This window comes from Odontesthes bonariensis, chromosome 17, assembly GCF_027942865.1.
Source record: "Odontesthes bonariensis isolate fOdoBon6 chromosome 17, fOdoBon6.hap1, whole genome shotgun sequence".
NCBI classification, from domain to species: Eukaryota; Metazoa; Chordata; class Actinopteri; order Atheriniformes; family Atherinopsidae; genus Odontesthes; species Odontesthes bonariensis.
In genome coordinates this window covers 1,012,301-1,033,761 of record NC_134522.1, presented here as the reverse complement: position 1 = coordinate 1,033,761, position 21,461 = coordinate 1,012,301, and the positions used below count along the sequence as shown (strand labels likewise).

The 21,461-nt window shown below is 43.3% G+C and overlaps 1 protein-coding gene across 1 annotated transcript; it reads right to left on the bottom strand.

Moving 5' to 3' along the window:
• Positions 1 to 3: 3 nt before the first annotated feature.
• Positions 4 to 14,563, bottom strand: LOC142366381 (NLR family CARD domain-containing protein 3-like). Its single transcript, XM_075448248.1, has 10 exons — positions 14,409 to 14,563; positions 11,673 to 11,783; positions 10,709 to 10,779; positions 9,860 to 10,144; positions 7,386 to 9,171; positions 6,988 to 7,164; positions 5,102 to 5,278; positions 3,225 to 3,398; positions 662 to 835; positions 4 to 505 (listed from the first exon to the last, which is right to left on the bottom strand). Exons 2-10 carry the CDS (start codon positions 11,738 to 11,740, stop codon positions 496 to 498), a joined length of 2,922 nt encoding a protein of 973 aa, XP_075304363.1. The 5' UTR covers positions 11,741 to 11,783; positions 14,409 to 14,563; the 3' UTR covers positions 4 to 495.
• Positions 14,564 to 21,461: the final 6,898 nt, after the last annotated feature.

Genomic DNA, 21,461 nt, shown 5'->3' with positions numbered 1-21,461 from the left:
TCCTCTTCTTTGTTTGTAATAATAATAATAATAATAATAATAATAATAATAATAAATGTTTCCATCAGCTCAGTCGTCTCTGACTGAATCACACCGACAGCTTCTCATTTCCACTGATGGATTTAAAGATTAAAAGATGAAAGATTTACAGATTAAAAGTCCGTGTTTAAAGGCAGAAAATGAAGCCGAGAGAATAAAACAGGTGTCAAACTTTAGACTGCGGCTGTTCTTTAAGTTCAGACGGAACTGAAGGTTTATGGATCGTTTCCATTACTGATCATTTCTAACCCAACTTTAACAATATTATCGCAAAGGAAGAAAAACACAGAATACCATCATCATCATCATCATCATCATCATCATCATCATCATCATCATCATCACCATCATCATCACCATCATCATCATCATCATCATCATCATCATCATCAGTCAGAGTCTCTCTGCACACAAGCTGCTGCTGCTTCATCCTCTCTGCTCACATCGGCCTGTTCATCACTCCCACCTGTAGAGAGAAGAGAGAAGAGAGGAGATAAAGGAGTGTTTCAGAGCATCTCTTCCTCAGCTGCCATCAGCTTTAATAAATATAATGTAATAAATAATAAATAAAGTCTAATAAAATACAGCTGAGAGCTGCATGGACCTCCAACCCTCTACTGACCTCAGAGTCTGCAGTTTGTTGTGTGGACTCTTCACAAGATCAGACAGCTCCTTCACATCTGATTCCTTCAGGTTGTTCCCCCTCAGGTCCAGTTCTGTCAGATGGGAGGGGTTGGACTTCAGAGCTGAGCCCAGAGAAGCACAGCTGACCTCTGACAACCTGCAGTACATCAATCTGAATAAAGATTAAAACATGTGAGCTGAAGCCAACAGGATGCAGGTTAAAACAGTCCAACAGAACAAGTGAAAAAGAGCTCTCATTAATATTAATGACAACATGCTGCTGCTTCAATAAAGACGGAGTGACTTCAGCTCTTACACTCTGCCAGCTCCACCAGTGGCTCCATCCATACAAACTCATGTTGTGCAGCCAAATGATTCAAGTTTCACAGAAAACAAACATGTCAGGAGCAACTTTGGAGCAAATGGGAACAAACTGATAGAAATGGAGATCAGGTTCACTGTTTTATTGAAGGTTAAAGGCACAAAAACATGCTGCAGTGATGTTTAATGGAATCATGGAATCAAACTTCTTTAAAGAGTGGACAGCAGCAGAACTTGTTACTGTGACTTGTTGTGTTTGAATATTTCAGTCAGTGCAAACATTACAGAGCCTTAGAAAAGTGTTGGAAGCATCCAGAGGTGGACTGATTGATCAGTTTGGCTGATTAATGGATGCTGATGGACGCTTTGACTAACTATCAGAATCAGTGCAGTTTGAGGCTGATGGTTGGGAGACCTCCCCCATCTCCAGCAGGAAGCTACAAAGCTGAAGTCAAGAGGAGTCAGAGTGTTCAGTTCAGTGTTTCCATTCAGTCTTTAAACCTCACAGCTTCCATCAGAGTCACATGATTTAGCAGCAGACAGAAACACAGCCGGCAGCAGCTCCACTGAGAGACTCATCTTCAGGAAATCCAAACACTGGACTAATGAGCAGATCAGTACAGATGCTCGCTACCAAAGCAGAAACTAAGAGATGTATCTTCTGCTGTTGTCGGCTCATCCTGTTTTGTTACTGATGATCTCAGCTCAGCAAAGAACACCATGTGAGCAAAGCATCTTCTCACACTGACAGTCGGCTGTTTTGCCGGAGTGAACAGGGCAGACAATACGGCCTCTAAATAAGGCATTATCTGTCTTTATTTCACCAATACTTTAAGACCAATGACTGAATGAACGCGTACTATTGCCCTGTTAGCTCAGAGCTGCCATGCTGTTGTTATTTGGGGCTATCGGGGGCTTTCTATACACGCGTCGATGATGTCATCCCCCTGTATGGTCTAAGCCCGGTTCACTCCCGTTATAGAGTTTAAAAAGCTTAAACTGCACTTTGGTTATTTATTTATTTTTAAAGTTTCATGTTCAAACGGACAGCAAAACTAAATCTACACTTCAGGACGTACTGTGATAGAAAACATCTGATCCTTTATGCTCACATGATCATTTCTGCTTGTGTGTAACTGCTTATGTTGCCGCATGCATGAGATTAATAGCTGCACTCTGGAGATCACCACTGTCCGCTCTAAGAAGTGAGTGTCCCACAGCCTGGGCGGTACCAGCACCACTATCTGCTCCCAGCAGGACAGAAGGAAATGTCTCATGCATCCGTCTTCTCTGGCCTATAAAAGCTTCCTGAGAACTCTGCATCTCTGAACATTTGCATCACAGCTTCTGTATGTAAACCTTCCCTTGCTGCAGGAGAATTAATGTCCTCTGCTTTGGAACTTCAGACAGTATTCCTGAGTATTCTTATTCATTTTCCTGACATGCTGAAAACATGCAGTCAGCATGACTCTGAGGAGTCTGGGGAGGAAATATCTGATAAAAGCAGCAACATTTCTGTGGACTGTGTGGAGCTGCTTTTGGACAGCTTCTACATTTAGTCTGATAAAAAGCTGTAAAATATCCTTTATGTTCCATTTTAATATTAGGAGTCAGACTTGGTGAGCAGCAGGACTTGCAGATCCTGATTTTAGTCATCTACAGGCATCTGTTAATAAAAGGCACCTGGACATGATTTGTTCCCCAGTGTGTTCAAACATGTCTTATTCACTTCCAGTAACACTTAGAAGGATTCTGTGTGTTTGGGAAATACATTCAGCTTCTGATTCACTGAAGGATTCTGTGGCTTTGTTGCCCGTTAAATGGCAGCAAACCAGAGGCTGCACATGTGTCTAATTCACAAAGGCTCAGGTTCACCTCATACCAAATAACCATACAGATATCATCCCTCTGTTCCAGTGCAGTGTGTCCACATTTAAAGGAGGTTTGATGCTCAGATTCAGAGGGAAAACAGCTCATATTTCTGTAAAGTAGTTTACTTTGGGTATGTGATGGATCTGTGTTTTAGGACAAATCTACAGGAATGCAAAGGAGTGAAAGAGCACTTTGGTATGTCTTTAAACTGTGTGCGTTATATTTCATTATCAGAGTTATTTAAGCCAGATAATCAAAAGGCAGAACAGATCAACCCGTTTCATTGATCAAGGTACCTGGAAGCTGTTTTTAATCCATTTAAGCCAGAATTATATCAGCTCTCAGCTGGAAAGCTCATGAATCCTTACCTGAGTTTTTCCAGTCTGCAGTTTGGACTCTTCAGTCCAGCAGAAAGCTGCTGCACTCCTGAATCCTGCAGCTTGTTCTTACTCAGGTCCAGTTGTGTCAGGCTGGAGGACTCTGAGCTGAGAACTGAGGACAGAGCTGCACAGCTTCTCTCTGAGAGGTTACAGAGACTCAGTCTGAGGAGGAAATGAGATGGAAGGAAATAACTTGATCGATTAATCAATTAAACTACATTTAAATTTGATTAGTGGAAGAATTCTGTTTCCCTGTTTGTTTCTGTTTATACGTCTATGGAAATAAAGTAAAAACATCAAATAAAAGAAGCTAAATAGAGTTTTTTCTCTGTTAAGAACACCATGTGAGCAAAGCATCTTCTCACACTGACAGTCGGCTGTTTTGCCGGAGTGAACAGGGCAGACAATACGGCCTCTAAATAAGGCATTATCTGTCTTTATTTCACCAATACTTTAAGACCAATGACTGAATGAACGCGTACTATTGCCCTGTTAGCTCAGAGCTGCCATGTTGTTGTTATTTGGGGCTATCGGGGCTTTCTATACACGGGTCGATGATGTCATCCCACTGTATGGTCTAAGCCCGGTTCACTCCCGTTATAGAGTTTAAAAAGCTTAAACTGCACTTTGGTAATTTATTTATTTATTCTTAAAGTTTCATGTTCAAACGGACAGCAAAACTAAATCTACACTTCAGGACGTACTGTGATAGAAAACATCTGATCCTTTATGCTCACATGATCATTTCTGCTTGTGTGTAACTGCTTATGTTGCCGCATGCATGAGATTAATAGCTGCACTCTGGAGATCACCGCTGTCCGCTCTAAGAACTGAGTGTCCCACAGCCTGGGCGGTACCAGCACCACTATCTGCTCCCAGCAGGACAGAAGGAAATGTCTCATGCATCCGTCTTCTCTGGCCTATAAAAGCTTCCTGAGAACTCTGCATCTCTGAACATTTGCATCACAGCTTCTGTATGTAAACCTTCCCTTGCTGCAGGAGAATTAATGTCCTCTGCTTTGGAACTTCAGACAGTATTCCTGAGTATTCTTATTCATTTTCCTGACATGCTGAAAACATGCAGTCAGCATGACTCTGAGGAGTCTGGGGAGGAAATATCTGATAAAAGCAGCAACATTTCTGTGGACTGTGTGGAGCTGCTTTTGGACAGCTTCTACATTTAGTCTGATAAAAAGCTGTAAAATATCCTTTATGTTCCATTTTAATATTAGGAGTCAGACTTGGTGAGCAGCAGGACTTGCAGATCCTGATTTTAGTCATCTACAGGCATCTGTTAATAAAAGGCACCTGGACATGATTTGTTCCCCAGTGTGTTCAAACATGTCTTATTCACTTCCAGTAACACTTAGAAGGATTCTGTGTGTTTGGGAAACACATTCAGCTTCTGATTCACTGAAGGATTCTGTGGCTTTGTTGCCCGTTAAATGGCAGCAAACCAGAGGCTGCACATCTGTCTAATTCACAAAGGCTCAGGTTCACCTCAAACCAAATAACCATACAGACATCATCCCTCTGTTCCAGTGCAGTGTGTCCACATTTAAAGGAGGTTTGATGCTCACATTCAGAGGAAAAACAGCTCATATTTCTGTAAAGTAGTTTACTTTGGGTATGTGATGGATCTGTGTTTTAGGACAAATCTACAGGAATGCAAAGGAGTGAAAGAGCACTTTGGTATGTCTTTAAACTGTGTGCGTTATATTTCATTATCAGAGTTATTTAAGCCAGATAATCAAAAGGCAGAACAGATCAACCCGTTTCATTGATCAAGGTACCTGGAAGCTGTTTTTAATCCATTTAAGCCAGAATTATATCAGCTCTCAGCTGGAAAGCTCATGAATCCTTACCTGAGTTTTTCCAGTCTGCAGTTTGGACTCTTCAGTCCAGCAGAAAGCTGCTGCACTCCTGAATCCTGCAGCTTGTTGTTGTTACTCAGGTCCAGTTCTGTCAGGCTGGAGGACTCTGAGCTGAGAACTGAGGACAGAGCTGCACAGCTTCTCTCTGAGAGGTTACAGTAACTCAGTCTGAGGAGGAAATGAGATGGAAGGAAATAACTTGATCAATTAATCAATTAAAATACATTTGAATTTCTTAAGTGGAAGAATTCTGTTTCCCTGTTTGTTTTTGTTTATACGTCTATGGAAATAAAGTAAAAACATCAAATAAAAGAAGCTAAATAGAGTTTTTTTTCTCTGTTAAGAACACCATGTGAGCAAAGCATCTTCTCACACTGACAGTCAGCTGTTTTGCCGGAGTGAACAGGGCAGACAATACGGCCTCTAAATAAGGCATTATCTGTCTTTATTTCACCAATACTTTAAGACCAATGACTGAATGAACGCGTACTATTGCCCTGTTAGCTCAGAGCTGCCATGTTGTTGTTATTTGGGGCTATCGGGGGCTTTCTATACACGCGTCTATGATGTCATCCCACTGTATGGTCTAAGCCCGGTTCACTCCCGTTATAGAGTTTAAAAAGCTTAAACTGCACTTTGGTTATTTATTTATTTTTAAAGATTCATCTTCATGTTCATAACGGACAGCAAAACTAAATCTACACTTCAGGACGTACTGTGACAGAAAAAATCTGATCCTTTATGCTCACATTATCATTTCTGCTTGTGTGTAACTGCTTATGTTGCCGCATGCATGAGATTAATAGCTGCACTCTGGAGATCACCGCTGTCCGCTCTAAGAACTGAGTGTCCCACAGCCTGGGCGGTACCAGCACCACTATCTGCTCCCAGCAGGACAGAAGGAAATGTCTCATGCATCCGTCTTCTCTGGCCTATAAAAGCTTCCTGAGAACTCTGCATCTCTGAACATTTGCATCACAGCTTCTGTATGTAAACCTTCCCTTGCTGCAGGAGAATTAATGTCCTCTGCTTTGGAACTTCAGACAGTATTCCTGAGTATTCTTATTCATTTTCCTGACATAGTGAAAACATGCAGTCAGCATGACTCTGAGGAGTCTGGGGAGGAAATATCTGATAAAAGCAGCAACATTTCTGTGGACTGTGTGGAGCTGCTTTTGGACAGCTTCTACATTTAGTCTGATAAAAAGCTGTAAAATATCCTTTATGTTCCATTTTAATATTAGGAGTCAGACTTGGTGAGCAGCAGGACTTGCAGATCCTGATTTTAGTCATCTACAGGCATCTGTTAATAAAAGTCACCTGGACATGATTTGTTCCCCAGTGTGTTCAAACATGTCTTATTCACTTCCAGTAACACTTAGAAGGATTCTGTGTGTTTGGGAAATACATTCAGCTTCTGATTCACTGAAGGATTCTGTGGCTTTGTTGCCCGTTAAATGGCAGCAAACCAGAGGCTGCACATCTGTCTAATTCACAAAGGCTCAGGTTCACCTCAAACCAAATAACCATACAGACATCATCCCTCTGTTCCAGTGCAGTGTGTCCACATTTAAAGGAGGTTTGATGCTCACATTCAGAGGAAAAACAGCTCATATTTCTGTAAAGTAGTTTACTTTGGGTATGTGATGGATCTGTGTTTTAGGACAAATCTACAGGAATGCAAAGGAGTGAAAGAGCACTTTGGTATGTCTTTAAACTGTGTGCGTTATATTTCATTATCAGAGTTATTTAAGCCAGATAATCAAAAGGCAGAACAGATCAACCCGTTTCATTGATCAAGGTACCTGGAAGCTGTTTTTAATCCATTTAAGCCAGAATTATATCAGCTCTCAGCTGGAAAGCTCATGAATCCTTACCCGAGTTTTTCCAGTCTGCAGTTTGGACTCTTCAGTCCAGCAGAAAGCTGCTGCACTCCTGAATCCTGCAGCTTTTTGTTGTTACTCAGGTCCAGTTCTGTCAGGCTGGAGGACTCTGAGCTGAGAACTGAGGACAGAGCTGCACAGCTTCTCTCTGAGAGGTTACAGCGACTCAGTCTGAGGAGGAAATGAGATGGAAGGAAATAACTTGATCGACTAATCAATTAAACTACATTTGAATTTCTTTAGTGGAAGAATTCTGTTTCCCTGTTTGTTTCTGTTTATACGTCTATGGAAATAAAGTAAAAACATCAAATAAAATAAACTAAATAGAGTTTTTTTCTCTGTTAATAAGTAAAGAATGTATTTAAAAAGAAATATATCTATGTTGTACGTACACAGCCTTCTTGGAGGCTTTGACCACTGGCAGCAGCCTCAGAAGAGCCTCCTCTGAAGCAGAGTATTTCCTCAGGTTAAACACATCCAGATCTTTTCCTGATGACAGTAAGATGAAGACCAGAGCTGACCACTGAGCAGGAGACAGTTTATCTGAGGAGAGACTTCCTGAACTCAGGGCCTGTTGGATCTCCTCCACCAGAGAACGATCATTCAGTTCATTCAGACAGTGGAACAGATTGATGCTTCTCTCTGCAGACAGATTCTTACTGATGATCTTCTTCTTGATGTAATCGACTGTTTCCTGATTGGTCTGTGAGCTACTTCCTGTCTGTGTCAGCAGGTCTCGTAGGAGCCTCTGATTGGTCTGCAGGGAAAGACCCAGGAGGAAGCGGAGGAACAGGTCCAGGTGTCCGTTTGGACTCTCTAAGGCCTGGTCCACAGCACTCTGATGGAGATGTTTCAGACCTTGTTTATTGAACCATTCAGGCCACCAGGGGCTTGTTTGCTGCTTCAGCAGGTTGAGTCCAGAGTTGCTGAAGGTCAGATGCACATGAAGAGCAGCCAGAAACTCCTGAACACTCAGATGGATGAAGCAGAACACCTTATCCTGGTACAGCCCGCTCTCCTCTCTAAAGATCTGTGTGAACACTCCTGAGTACACTGAGGCTGCTGAGATATCGATGCCACACTCTGTCAGGTCTGATTCATAGAAGATCAGCTTTCCTTTCTGCAGCTGCTCAAAAGCCAGTTTTCCCAGAGACTCAATCATCTTCCTGCTCTCTGGACTCCAGGCTGCATCTGTCGCAGCTTTCTCATGATATTTCACATTCTTCACTTTGGCCTGAACCACCAGGAAGTGGATGTACATCTCAGTCAGGGTGCTGGGCAGCTCTGCTCCCTCTCTGGTTTCCAACACTTTCTCCAGAACTGTAGCAGTGATCCAGCAGAAGACCGGGATGTGGCACATGATGTGGAGGCTTCGGGATGTCTGGATGTGGGAGATTATTTTGGTTGCTAGCTCCTTATCTGTGAATCTGTTCCTGAAGTACTCCTCCTTCTGTGGGTCAGTGAACCCTCTGACCTCTGTCACCATGTCAACGCAGTCAGAAGGGATCTGATTGGCTGCTGCGGGTCGTGTGGTTATCCAGAGGCGAGCAGAGGGAAGCAGCTCCCCCCTGATGAGGTTAGTCAGCAGCACAGCCACTGAGGTGGGCTCTGTAGCATCAGTCAGGGGCTCCTTGCTGTGGAAGTCCAGAGGAAGTCGAAACTCATCCAGACCGTCAAAGATGAACACAACCTGGAACTGTTCAAAGCTGCAGATTCCTGCTGCTTTGGTCTCAGTAAAGAAGTGATGAACAAGCTCCACCAAGCTGAACTTTCTCTCTCTCAGCACATTCAGCTGTCTGAAAGTGAATGGAAACATGAGCTGGATGTCCTGGTTGGCTTTGCCTTCAGCCCAGTCCAGAGTGAACTTCTGTGTTAAGACTGTTTTCCCAATGCCAGCCACTCCCTTTGTCAGCACGGTTCTGATTGGGTCATCTCCAGGTGGGCCTTTAAAGATGTCTTCCTGTCTGATGGCTGTTTCTGCTCTGCCTGCTTTCCTGGATGCTGCTTCGATCTGTCTGACCTCATGTTCATCATTGACCCCTCCCTCTGTGATGTAGAGCTCTGTGTAGATCTGACTCAGAGGGGTTTTCTTTCCTGCTTCAGGAATCCCCTCAAACACACGCTGGAACTTCTTCTTCAGAGCAGACTTGAGTTTGGGTTGACACCCGTGAAGAAGCTCTGAATGACAAAATGGAAGATAAGAAGATTTCCTGTTACTGAGCAGCGTATGGAGCGTAAATATAAAGAAAATAAAGTCTGAAGTCACGTGCCTTTAAAGCTAAATTTCCCCCAGTCTCTGATGAGACACTTGTCTTAGTTACAGTCATGAATATAAGCTATTATTGCAAATGAAAGACACAAATAATTTCGATGTTTTTGTCCCTATCAATTCATTCTAACACTCAGTGTAGATGGGGAGGATCACATGTCTGCAAACCCGATAACAAAACCACTTGTAGCAGTTTGGTGTAAAACATTTGGAGTTGTGAATCACACACCCAACTCAAAGCTCTCAGTAAGGGAAGCAACTCAAGGCCTTTCCTCAGAAAAACCCCAACACAACTTTTCCACAAACTACCAACCATAAGAACAACACAAACCAAGAAAAACAAGAAGATAATCCCACTAACAACACTCCAAGTGAAAAAAATAAGTGCCAACAACAACATAATGTGTCTATTTTGCTCTGTGATTTGCAACCAGTGTGCTGAACTAAGGCTAAGCACATGTCACCCTTGGTCTTAAAGGGCCCTAAGGGATGTCAGCTCTTTAAGAGATGTTTAAATTATTAGTCCAAAAGACTAATTTGGTCAATATAACTGAATATAAAAATATAAGCCCTTATAACAGAAATATGTGGCCTTACCTGTTTGTGCTGATGGGCCAGACAACAAACCCAGCTGAGAGGAAAGTGTAGGGTCTAATTTTTGAAGATGTTCCATCATCTTCCTGCTGGCTTCCTCTCCTTTTTTTCCTACATCATCGATGAGTTTTCGTGCCCGATCTGCTCTGGTCGAGTTCTCCTCGATTATTGCTTCTTTTTCCAAACGATTGAAGACACGATCTGCTAAGAGGGCATCAAGCAGCTGCTTGAGGATTTCTTCTGTGACCCTCTCCACAAACTCCGCTCGTATTCTGTTGAGTTCGCTCTCTGCAAGGTGTCATAGACATGAACACGAATCTCACTTTTCAGTAAATGTTGTTGAAATGTAAAACTAATGCGTGTGAATCATGACTACTTCAGGGGTCCCTGTACATTTTAAAGCTGACAGTCAGTGATGAATGATGTCATGAACATAGCACCAAGAGATTGTGAGGTCTGACTTTTTCCTGGAGAACCATTTTGTGATGCAAATGTATTACTCTGTTGAACGCATATTGTTCTGAGAAGCAAAACGCTTTATTTTTTAAACCCCAGCCAACTAGCCGGACTACCTTCATCAGCACCAAAACGAGGCTGGAACTCTGCTCACAGGACGCAGCAGGGGGTAAGAAGATGTTCATAAATGATGTTGCTGATATGGGATGTTACACAGCTTCATGTCAAAAGAGGCGAACTGTCCCTTTAAGGGTTTATAACGTAGTTAAAGAGTCTAACAGTCACTGCTAACTGAAGGCTGAAGGAACCACACAGAAACAGCCGGAGCTGTGATTGGTCAGTTTGAGCATCATGTGTCTTACTGGTGTCTCCATGCAGAAACTGCTGGACTCCTACCTGCTGAAGGGGCTGCAGCTGCCGGGGGTGGAGGGTCCTCTGGGTGCCCCACAGGTGTCTCCATCTTTGCTCTAACAGAGAAAAAGAAGCCGGAAAGTTCTCTATAATGCAACAAAAACTAATAAAACTGATGCAAAAGTAAATTACTAAGTACACCTTCAGTTATCAGGCCCCTCTCTACCTTTAAGACGAGGCTTAAAACTTTCCTTTCTGATAAAGCTTATAGTTAGGGATGGCTCAGATGATCCTGAAACATCCCATAGTTAAGCTGCTATAGGCCCAACAGGTACCCCCCCCTTTCTGTCTTCTCAAACCCCAGCTGGTGGAGGCGGATGGCCACCCTTCCTGGTTCTGGTTCTGCCAGAGGTTTCTTCCTGTTCAAAGGGAGTCGTTTCTCTCCACAGTCGCCTCAGGCACGCTCAGGACGGCAGATTGGACTGAAGACAAGTTTCAGTGCAATCTGTTGGTTTCCTTAGCTAGGAAACTGTTTTTGAATTGGCTCTATATGAAAGAATTTGATTATTTTATGAATAATTATGATAACAATTAATTGAATTCCAATTGGCTTGAGTTGGACTTTATTATCTAAGTGCCTTGAGATGACATTTTTTGTATTTGGCGCTATATAAATAAAACTGAATTGAATTGAATTGAAGGTCAATAATTAGGTTTGTTTTTAGGAACTGGTTCTTCAGGTTCAGTTCCAGGTGTAGTGAACAGCGAGGTGGACGAACAGGAAGGGAAGTGTTTCTGCGTTAGAAAATATGAAGCTGGTGACAGAGCTTGGTCCGGATGCAGGTTGAAGTTTAGGTCCATGTCCAGCATCATGAGAAGTTTGTTGCTGTTCTGGTCTTTAACACAACACTTAACTTTTTTTTTACTGTGAATAAAGGTGGTTTGGTGATGTGAGTGCTGAGCTCTGACATGGAGAAGAGTCACGGACAGTTAGAGATGGTCCTCTCACCTCTGAGCTTTGCTCTGGCTCTCATGTTCCCCACACAGAGAGGTTTCAGTGTCCTCACTCTGATCCATGCTGCTGAACTCACATCAGCTCACACACACTTTCTACCTTCATCTGCAGAGGAAACACACATCATTCATCTGCACAGCAGCTCACATCCTCCTCTCCATCATTTGGGCTGTAAAAGGATCAGCTGCTGTACTTCCATCAGTCCACTAGATGGAGGCATGGAGCAGCACCGACATCATGATCCTGATGAAACATTTCCATTCACTGACACACACTGATGATCTGAACCTGCAGCATGATGATAAATCTGCTGTCTGAAACACTCTGATGGGCTGAATGCAGGACTGAACTGTACATGAAGAGCTACACTGCAGATAAGTAGCAGCAGGACTCCAGAAATCCATCCTGCAGGATCACTGCAGACTGACAGGAGCCACCAGGGGGCACTCACTGCTCTCTGTTAAATATGATCTAACTTTATTATATATATTATTATATGAACCCGCTGATGAGTCCACATGGTCACACCCAGAGGCTCCAGCACACCTGAATTATGATCCTTCATAAAACAGGTTGAGGATCAGAGTCCAACAGTCCAGGATTTATCTGGATCTCATATCAGGACTCTGAGTTTCACTGTGAGTGTGTTCAGAGAGCAGTGATGAACAGAGTGTGAGTGAACAGCACATTCCAGGCAGAGTTCCTCTGTTGGAGGAGAAAACAGCAGCAGACTGAGTGGGAAACATTTCATGTTGCTAACAAGCTGCAGCTCCTCATCAGCACACTGATTGTTGCTGTTTCCTCTCAGCTCACATGACTTGTGTCTCATCAGCAGAGGAAATCTCTCTCTGCTCGGAGACTTTGTTAAATGAATCAAAGTGTCACTTACTCAGCTTCTTCATGAACTTCTTCCCTCTGCAGCTCTCTGCTGGACCAGGTCTGTGCAGAAGAAGAGGAAATCCTCTGCTCCTTCTCCGACACCAGTCCTCTGTGTCTGAGGGCTGCTGTCACTCTGAAACTCTGCACAGCGTGAAAGAGTCTTAAAGTGATCAGAGGTCAGCTGCTGTAGCTTTATATGACGGTAATTCATCAATAAGTAACCCGCAGCAGCTTCCTGCTGCCGCTCTGAGGAAAGCTGAGAACAAACAAGTCTCTTTGTTTGGAATCTGGACCTTTTATTTAAATGAAATGTTTGTTAAGCACTTTCTCTGTTTCTTGTCTTTTATATCAAATCAAAAATGATATATTTACATTTCTTCAGTTCTGAGCGCCGGGTAATTTAATCATTTCCATGAATTATTAAACGTACTGAATATTTGTTCTTGGTAGAGGCAGACAGTTAGGTAATAGTTATAGTTAGGTAATAGTTTCCAGCGATTATCATAAGGTAGACTTGGCATTTTTCTTGATTTACAGCAACTAATAAAAACTTTAGAAACATCTCAGTGAATGGGTAGACGTGTCCAGACTTGTGACTGGTTCTGTGTAAAAATATAAAGGCCTCTCCATACCTGAGTGTGTGTGGATCCTTCAGAGCAGCCGTCAGCAGCTTCCCTCCTGAGGCTCCTGGATGGTTGGAGCTCAGGTCCAGCTCTCTCAGGTGGGGGGGGAAGCACAGCCTTCCTCTGTGATCAGACAGCCTGACAGGCTGCACACACACACACACACACGCACGCACGCACGCACGCACGCACGCACGCACGCACGCACGCACGCACGCACGCACGCACACACACACACACACACACACACACACACACACACACACACACACACACACACACACACACACACAGAAACTCTGAGGCTGTTTTCACATGAGATGCACAACAGTCACAGCTTCATCAATCTGTTAAAGTGACAGCGTTAAGCGTTCACACATGGGGGCCTTTTATATTCATGTTCCTCCTGATTCTTTCTGCTGCAATATATATTTATTATTTGCACGAAATGAAACAGCACACCCCCCTGCGTAGAATCCCCACCTTAACATGGTGGAGGGGTTATCTCAATGGGCCTCATGCAAGAACCACTCATACGCTGTTAAGTGGTGCGTACGAGTTATTTAAGAGAACTTCACACATTCACCAATTTCTTCTTTTTTTGAGTTTTCTTTCAGGTATCAACAGAATTTACGTCTATAAATAAATCTGCTGTCTGAAACACTCTGATGGGCTGAATGCAGGACTGAACTGTACATGAAGAGCTACACTGCAGATAAGTAGCAGCAGGACTCCAGAAATCCATCCTGCAGGATCACTGCAGACTGACAGGAGCCACCAGGGGGCGCTCACTGCTCTCTGTTAAATATGATCTAACTTTATTATATATATTATTATATGAACCCGCTGATGAGTCCACATGGTCACACCCAGAGGCTCCAGCACACCTGAATTATGATCCTTCATAAAACACGTTGAGGATCAGAGTCCAACAGTCCAGGATTTATCTGGATCTCATATCAGGACTCAGTTTCACTGTGAGAGTGTTCAGAGAGCAGTGATGAACAGAGTGTGAGTGAACAGCACATTCCAGGCAGAGTTCCTCTGTTGGAGGAGAAAACAGCAGCAGACTGAGTGGGAAACATTTCATGTTGCTAACAAGCTGCAGCTCCTCATCAGCACACTGATTGGTGCCGTTTCCTCTCAGCTCACATGACTTGTGTCTCATCAGCAGAGGAAATCTCTCTCTGCTCGGAGACTTTGTTAAATGAATCAAAGTGTCACTTACTCAGCTTCTTCCATGAACTTCTTCCCTCTGCAGCTCTCTGCTGGACCAGGTCTGTGCAGAAGAAGAGGAAATCCTCTGCTCCTTCTCCGACACCAGTCCTCTGTGTCTGAGGGCTGCTGTCACTCTGAAACTCTGCACAGCGTGAAAGAGTCTTAAAGTGATCAGAGGGCAGCTGCTGTAGCTTTATATGACGGTAATTCATCAATAAGTAACCTGCAGCAGCTTCCTGCTGCCACTCTGAGGAAAGCTGAGAACAAACAAGTCTCTTTGTTTGGAATCTGGACCTTTTATTTAAATGAAATGTTTGTTAAGCACTTTCTCTGTTTCTTGTCTTTTATATCAAATCAAAAATGATATATTTACATTTCTTCAGTTCTGAGCGCCGGGTAATTTAATCATTTCCATGAATTATTAAACTTACTGAATATTTGTTCTTGACAGAGGCAGACAATAGTTAGGTAATAGTTTCCAGCGATTATCATAAGGTAGACTTGGCATTTTTATCTGCAATAAAGAAGTTATTCGAGGTCTTCTGGAGCCAGATAAGATTCTACTTTGACAATAAATCTGATAAAAACTGGTCCTGACAGCTGTGCTCATGTAGAGGCCTGAAAATATGTTAAGAACGTGATATTCAATTAATAGGTATATTTATTTTATTGGGCAAGCATTTATTTTATTTAGTATTTAGTTAAAACAATTCATTTGGTTTATAGCTAAATATGTGTTAAAATTACTTTATTTTTTTAATTTATTTCATAGATTTCTGTCATGATAATACCCCTTTAAGAACGACACAATGCATGATGGGAGTTGAAAGTTCACGACCTGTGATTAATACGGAAAGAGAAAACAACACACGCTGTATGCTCGAAATGGTGATTTTGTTTAATAAAGTTGCACAAAAGGGAATATCTATTTAGATTTTTTTTTTTAGTTCTTTTCAAGGGTGCAACACTCACCTGCTTCTTTATTTAAAAGAACTTTCTAAAAACAAGATGTCTAACCGAGGAGGAACTAAGAGAAGCAAAAGGGCCGAGAGTTATCTCCTTCCAAATGAAGGATGAACGGCTGCAGAAGGACGGAGACGTCCAGCCGAATGGGGACGTAAATCTGGAGGTCATCAGCATAACGACGAAAGGAAATGTTAATGTCCGTCCTCCTCTTAACCCCTTAACGCCTATTGTCGCATATATGCTACAAACCGTTTTCTACCTTCATCTGCAGAGGAAACACACATCATTCATCTGCACAGCAGCTCACATCCTCCTCTCCATCATTTGGGCTGTAAAAAGATCAGCTGCTGTACTTCCATCAGTCCACTAGATGGAGGCATGGAGCAGCACAGACATCATGATCCTGATGAAACATTTCCATTCACTGACACACACTGATGATCTGAACCTGCAGCATGATGATAAATCTGCTGTCTGAAACACTCTGATGGGCTGAATGCAGGACTGAACTGTACATGAAGAGCTACACTGCAGATAAGTAGCAGCAGGACTCCAGAAATCCATCCTGCAGGATCACTGCAGACTGACAGGAGCCACCAGGGGGCGCTCACTGCTCTCTGTTAAATATGATCTAACTTTATTATATATATTATTATATGAACCCACTGATGAGTCCACATGGTCACACCCAGAGGCTCCAGCACACCTGAATTATGATCCTTCATAAAACAGGTTGAGGATCAGAGTCCAACAGTCCAGGATTTATCTGGATCTCATATCAGGACTCAGTTTCACTGTGAGAGTGTTCAGAGAGCAGTGATGAACAGAGTGTGAGTGAACAGCACATTCCAGGCAGAGTTCCTCTGTTGGAGGAGAAAACAGCAGCAGACTGAGTGGGAAACATTTCATGTTGCTAACAAGCTGCAGCTCCTCATCAGCACACTGATTGGTGCTGTTTCCTCTCAGCTCACATGACTTGTGTCTCATCAGCAGAGGAAATCTCTCTCTGCTCGGAGACTTTGTTAAATGAATCAAAGTGTCACTTACTCAGCTTCTTCCATGAACTTCTTCCCTCTGCAGCTCTCTGCTGTCTGGACCAGGTCTGTGCAGAAGAAGAGGAAATCCTCTGCTCCTTCTCCGACACCAGTCCTCTGTGTCTGAGGGCTGCTGTCACTCTGAAACTCTGCACAGCGTGAAAGAGTCTTAAAGTGATCAGAGGTCAGCTGCTGCAGCTTTATATGACGGTAATTCATCAATAAGTAACCTGCAGCAGCTTCCTGCTGCCGCTCTGAGGAAAGCTGAGAACAAACAAGTCTCTTTGTTTTTTTGTTTTTATTTAAATTAAATGTTTCTTAAAGGGGAACTCCGGGGCATTTGAAGCGCAATCCCATTGCTAGAGGTTGTTAAATACTGATAGTAGGACACAGAGAGGTGCAAATCTGCGCTCCCTGTGTGGCGACTGCGCTGTTTTCGCAGCCTGTCATGCGAGGCTAATACTTAGTGGCTAAGGGGCAACTGCTAACCCTTCCACGTAAAACAACAACTTGCACACTGCAGAAACGTCACACCACTTTATAACCCATCCGACAATAAAGTCACAAGCCTTACCATCAAAACCATATGCATGGTTCTCACATTACTGGCATGGGGACGTTACAAAACAACTTTATAAACAGCATGTAACTCACCGGCTGTTGGTACGCGCGCGCATGTGAAAGCCCAAAAGAGTCGATGGACGATACGAAGCAATTATCTTCTCTAGAAAAACTGCATTCAAGTATTTAAAACATTACAACAATATTACTGGGCATGTACTGTTGTAATGTTTTAAATACTTGAAGCAGTTTTTGGAGCTGCTGACATAATGCTGTCATGATGCTGAGCGAGGCGCCGGCTCAGAAGCTCCATAGATTATGATCTGAATCTCTTTCTCTCTCTCCATCTTTCTCTCCCTCCTCCTCTTCTTCCTCTCTCTCCCTCCTAGCTTAAACAGCTGATCTGTAGGCTAAGTCTGAGTTATTTAACACAGTGAGTTCTTCATCTCTGCTGATGTTCACATGTTTTTTATCCTTCATCCTTTCATTTAATAGCAGCAGCAGCGCATTGGATCATTGTATGGTGGCAGCTTTCTTTGGTGATGGAGTTGCTGTTTGTATTTCTAACTGTTGAACTGATTTGAAGTTGTTTTTGTGGAAGTGGTGCAATTTTGTGATCATTGAATAAAACTTTTATTTATAAAGCATTGTTATGCAGCATTTTTACTCATCATAAGTGCTTAACAATGTCAAAAATGAAACAAGATAAAACAAGCTTTTTATTTATTTACATCATTCATTTACATGATATTTTTATTTACATTACATTGTTGGATTTTTTTACGTTGACATGCATTATTTACATTCATGTGTCATATTTTTTTTACATTACAGTTGATGTACATTTGACACCCTAAAACATATTTTGACTGAAGGAATTCATTTTATAGCAAAAATCCGTATTTCGTCTTAACGCTGTAGTGAAGGCTATTCCTGTGTTTCTTTCTCATACACATGCGTGTGCAGGTGAGAGCAGTATGATAGTAAGGTGAGAGCAGTATGACAGTAAGGTGAGAGCAGTATGATAGTAAGGTGAGAGCAGTATGACAGTAAGGTGAGGGCAGTATGATAGTAAGGTGAGAGCAGTATGACAGTAAGGTGAGGGCAGTATGATAGTAAGGTGAGAGCAGTATGACAGTAAGGTGAGGGCAGTATGATAGTAAGGTGAGAGCAGTATGACAGTAAGGTGAGGGCAGTATGACAGTAAGGTGAGGGCAGTATGATAGTAAGGTGAGGGCAGTATGACAGTAAGGTGAGGGCAGTATGACAGTAAGGTGAGAGCAGTATGACAGTAAGGTGAGAGCAGTATGACAGTAAGGTGAGGGCAGTATGACAGTAAGGTGAGAGCAGTATGACAGTAAGGTGAGAGCAGTATGACAGTAAGGTGAGGGCAGTATGATAGTAAGGTGAGAGCAGTATGACAGTAAGGTGAGGGCAGTATGACAGTAAGGTGAGGGCAGTATGACAGTAAGGTGAGAGCAGTATGATAGTAAGGTGAGGGCAGTATGACAGTAAGGTGAGAGCAGTATGACAGTAAGGTGAGGGCAGTATGATAGTAAGGTGAGGGCAGTATGACAGTAAGGTGAGGGCAGTATGACAGTAAGGTGAGGGCAGTATGACAGTAAGGTGAGGGCAGTATGACAGTAAGGTGAGGGCAGTATGACAGTAAGGTGAGAGCAGTATGATAGTAAGGTGAGAGCAGTATGACAGTAAGGTGAGAGCAGTATGACAGTAAGGTGAGGGCAGTATGACAGTAAGGTGAGAGCAGTATGATAGTAAGGTGAGAGCAGTATGACAGTAAGGTGAGGGCAGTATGATAGTAAGGTGAGAGCAGTATGACAGTAAGGTGAGGGCAGTATGACAGTAAGGTGAGGGCAGTATGACAGTAAGGTGAGAGCAGTATGATAGTAAGGTGAGGGCAGTATGACAGTAAGGTGAGAGCAGTATGACAGTAAGGTGAGGGCAGTATGATAGTAAGGTGAGGGCAGTATGACAGTAAGGTGAGGGCAGTATGACAGTAAGGTGAGGGCAGTATGACAGTAAGGTGAGGGCAGTATGACAGTAAGGTGAGGGCAGTATGACAGTAAGGTGAGAGCAGTATGATAGTAAGGTGAGAGCAGTATGACAGTAAGGTGAGAGCAGTATGACAGTAAGGTGAGAGCAGTATGACAGTAAGGTGAGAGCAGTATGATAGTAAGGTGAGAGCAGTATGATAGTAAGGTGAGAGCAGTATGACAGTAAGGTGAGAGCAGTATGACAGTAAGGTGAGAGCAGTATGACAGTAAGGTGAGAGCAGTATGACAGTAAGGTGAGAGCAGTATGATAGTAAGGTGAGAGCAGTATGACAGTAAGGTGAGAGCAGTATGACAGTAAGGTGAGAGCAGTATGACAGTAAGGTGAGAGCAGTATGACAGTAAGGTGAGGGCAGTATGATAGTAAGGTGAGAGCAGTATGACAGTAAGGTGAGGGCAGTATGATAGTAAGGTGAGGGCAGTATGACAGTAAGGTGAGGGCAGTATGATAGTAAGGTGAGGGCAGTATGATAGTAAGGTGAGGGCAGTATGACAGTAAGGTGAGGGCAGTATGACAGTAAGGTGAGAGCAGTATGACAGTAAGGTGAGGGCAGTATGATAGTAAGGTGAGAGCAGTATGACAGTAAGGTGAGGGCAGTATGATAGTAAGGTGAGGGCAGTATGATAGTAAGGTGAGGGCAGTATGACAGTAAGGTGAGGGCAGTATGACAGTAAGGTGAGAGCAGTATGACAGTAAGGTGAGGGCAGTATGATAGTAAGGTGAGGGCAGTATGACAGTAAGGTGAGGGCAGTATGACAGTAAGGTGAGAGCAGTATGACAGTAAGGTGAGAGCATTATGACAGTAAGGTGAGAGCAGTATGACAGTAAGGTGAGGGCAGTATGACAGTAAGGCGAGAGCAGTATGACAGTAAGGTGAGAGCATTATGACAGTAAGGTGAGGGCAGTATGACAGTAAGGTGAGAGCAGTATGACAGTAAGGTGAGGGCAGTATGACAGTAAGGTGAGAGCAGTATGACAGTAAGGTGAGAGCAGTATGACAGTAAGGTGAGGGCAGTATGACAGTAAGGTGAGGGCAGTATGACAGTAAGGTGAGGGCAGTATGACAGTAAGGTGAGGGCAGTATGACAGTAAGGTGAGAGCAGTATGACAGTAAGGTGAGAGCAGTATGACAGTAAGGTGAGGGCAGTATGATAGTAAGGTGAGGGCAGTATGATAGTAAGGTGAGGGCAGTATGACAGTAAGGTGAGGGCAGTATGACAGTAAGGTGAGAGCAGTATGACAGTAAGGTGAGGGCAGTATGATAGTAAGGTGAGGGCAGTATGACAGTAAGGTGAGGGCAGTATGATAGTAAGGTGAGAGCAGTATGACAGTAAGGTGAGGGCAGTATGACAGTAAGGTGAGGGCAGTATGATAGTAAGGTGAGAGCAGTATGACAGTAAGGTGAGAGCAGTATGATAGTAAGGTGAGGGCAGTATGACAGTAAGGTGAGGGCAGTATGATAGTAAGGTGAGGGCAGTATGATAGTAAGGTGAGGGCAGTATGACAGTAAGGTGAGGGCAGTATGATAGTAAGGTGAGGGCAGTATGACAGTAAGGTGAGGGCAGTATGATAGTAAGGTGAGAGCAGTATGACAGTAAGGTGAGGGCAGTATGACAGTAAGGTGAGGGCAGTATGATAGTAAGGTGAGAGCAGTATGACAGTAAGGTGAGGGCAGTATGACAGTAAGGTGAGGGCAGTATGATAGTAAGGTGAGAGCAGTATGACAGTAAGGTGAGAGCAGTATGATAGTAAGGTGAGAGCAGTATGACAGTAAGGTGAGGGCAGTATGACAGTAAGGTGAGAGCATCATGACAGTAAGGTGAGAGCAGTATGACAGTAAGGTGAGGGCAGTATGATAGTAAGGTGAGAGCAGTATGACAGTAAGGTGAGAGCAGTATGACAGTAAGGTGAGAGCAGTATGATAGTAAGGTGAGAGCAGTATGACAGTAAGGTGAGAGCAGTATGATAGTAAGGTGAGAGCAGTATGATAGTAAGGTGAGAGCAGTATGACAGTAAGGTGAGGGCAGTATGATAGTAAGGTGAGAGCAGTATGACAGTAAGGTGAGGGCAGTATGATAGTAAGGTGAGAGCAGTATGACAGTAAGGTGAGGGCAGTATGATAGTAAGGTGAGAGCAGTATGACAGTAAGGTGAGAGCAGTATGACAGTAAGGTGAGAGCAGTATGATAGTAAGGTGAGAGCAGTATGACAGTAAGGTGAGGGCAGTATGATAGTAAGGTGAGAGCAGTATGATAGTAAGGTGAGAGCAGTATGATAGTAAGGTGAGAGCAGTATGATAGTAAGGTGAGAGCAGTATGACAGTAAGGTGAGGGCAGTATGACAGTAAGGTGAGAGCATCATGACAGTAAGGTGAGAGCAGTATGACAGTAAGGTGAGAGCAGTATGATAGTAAGGTGAGGGCAGTATGAT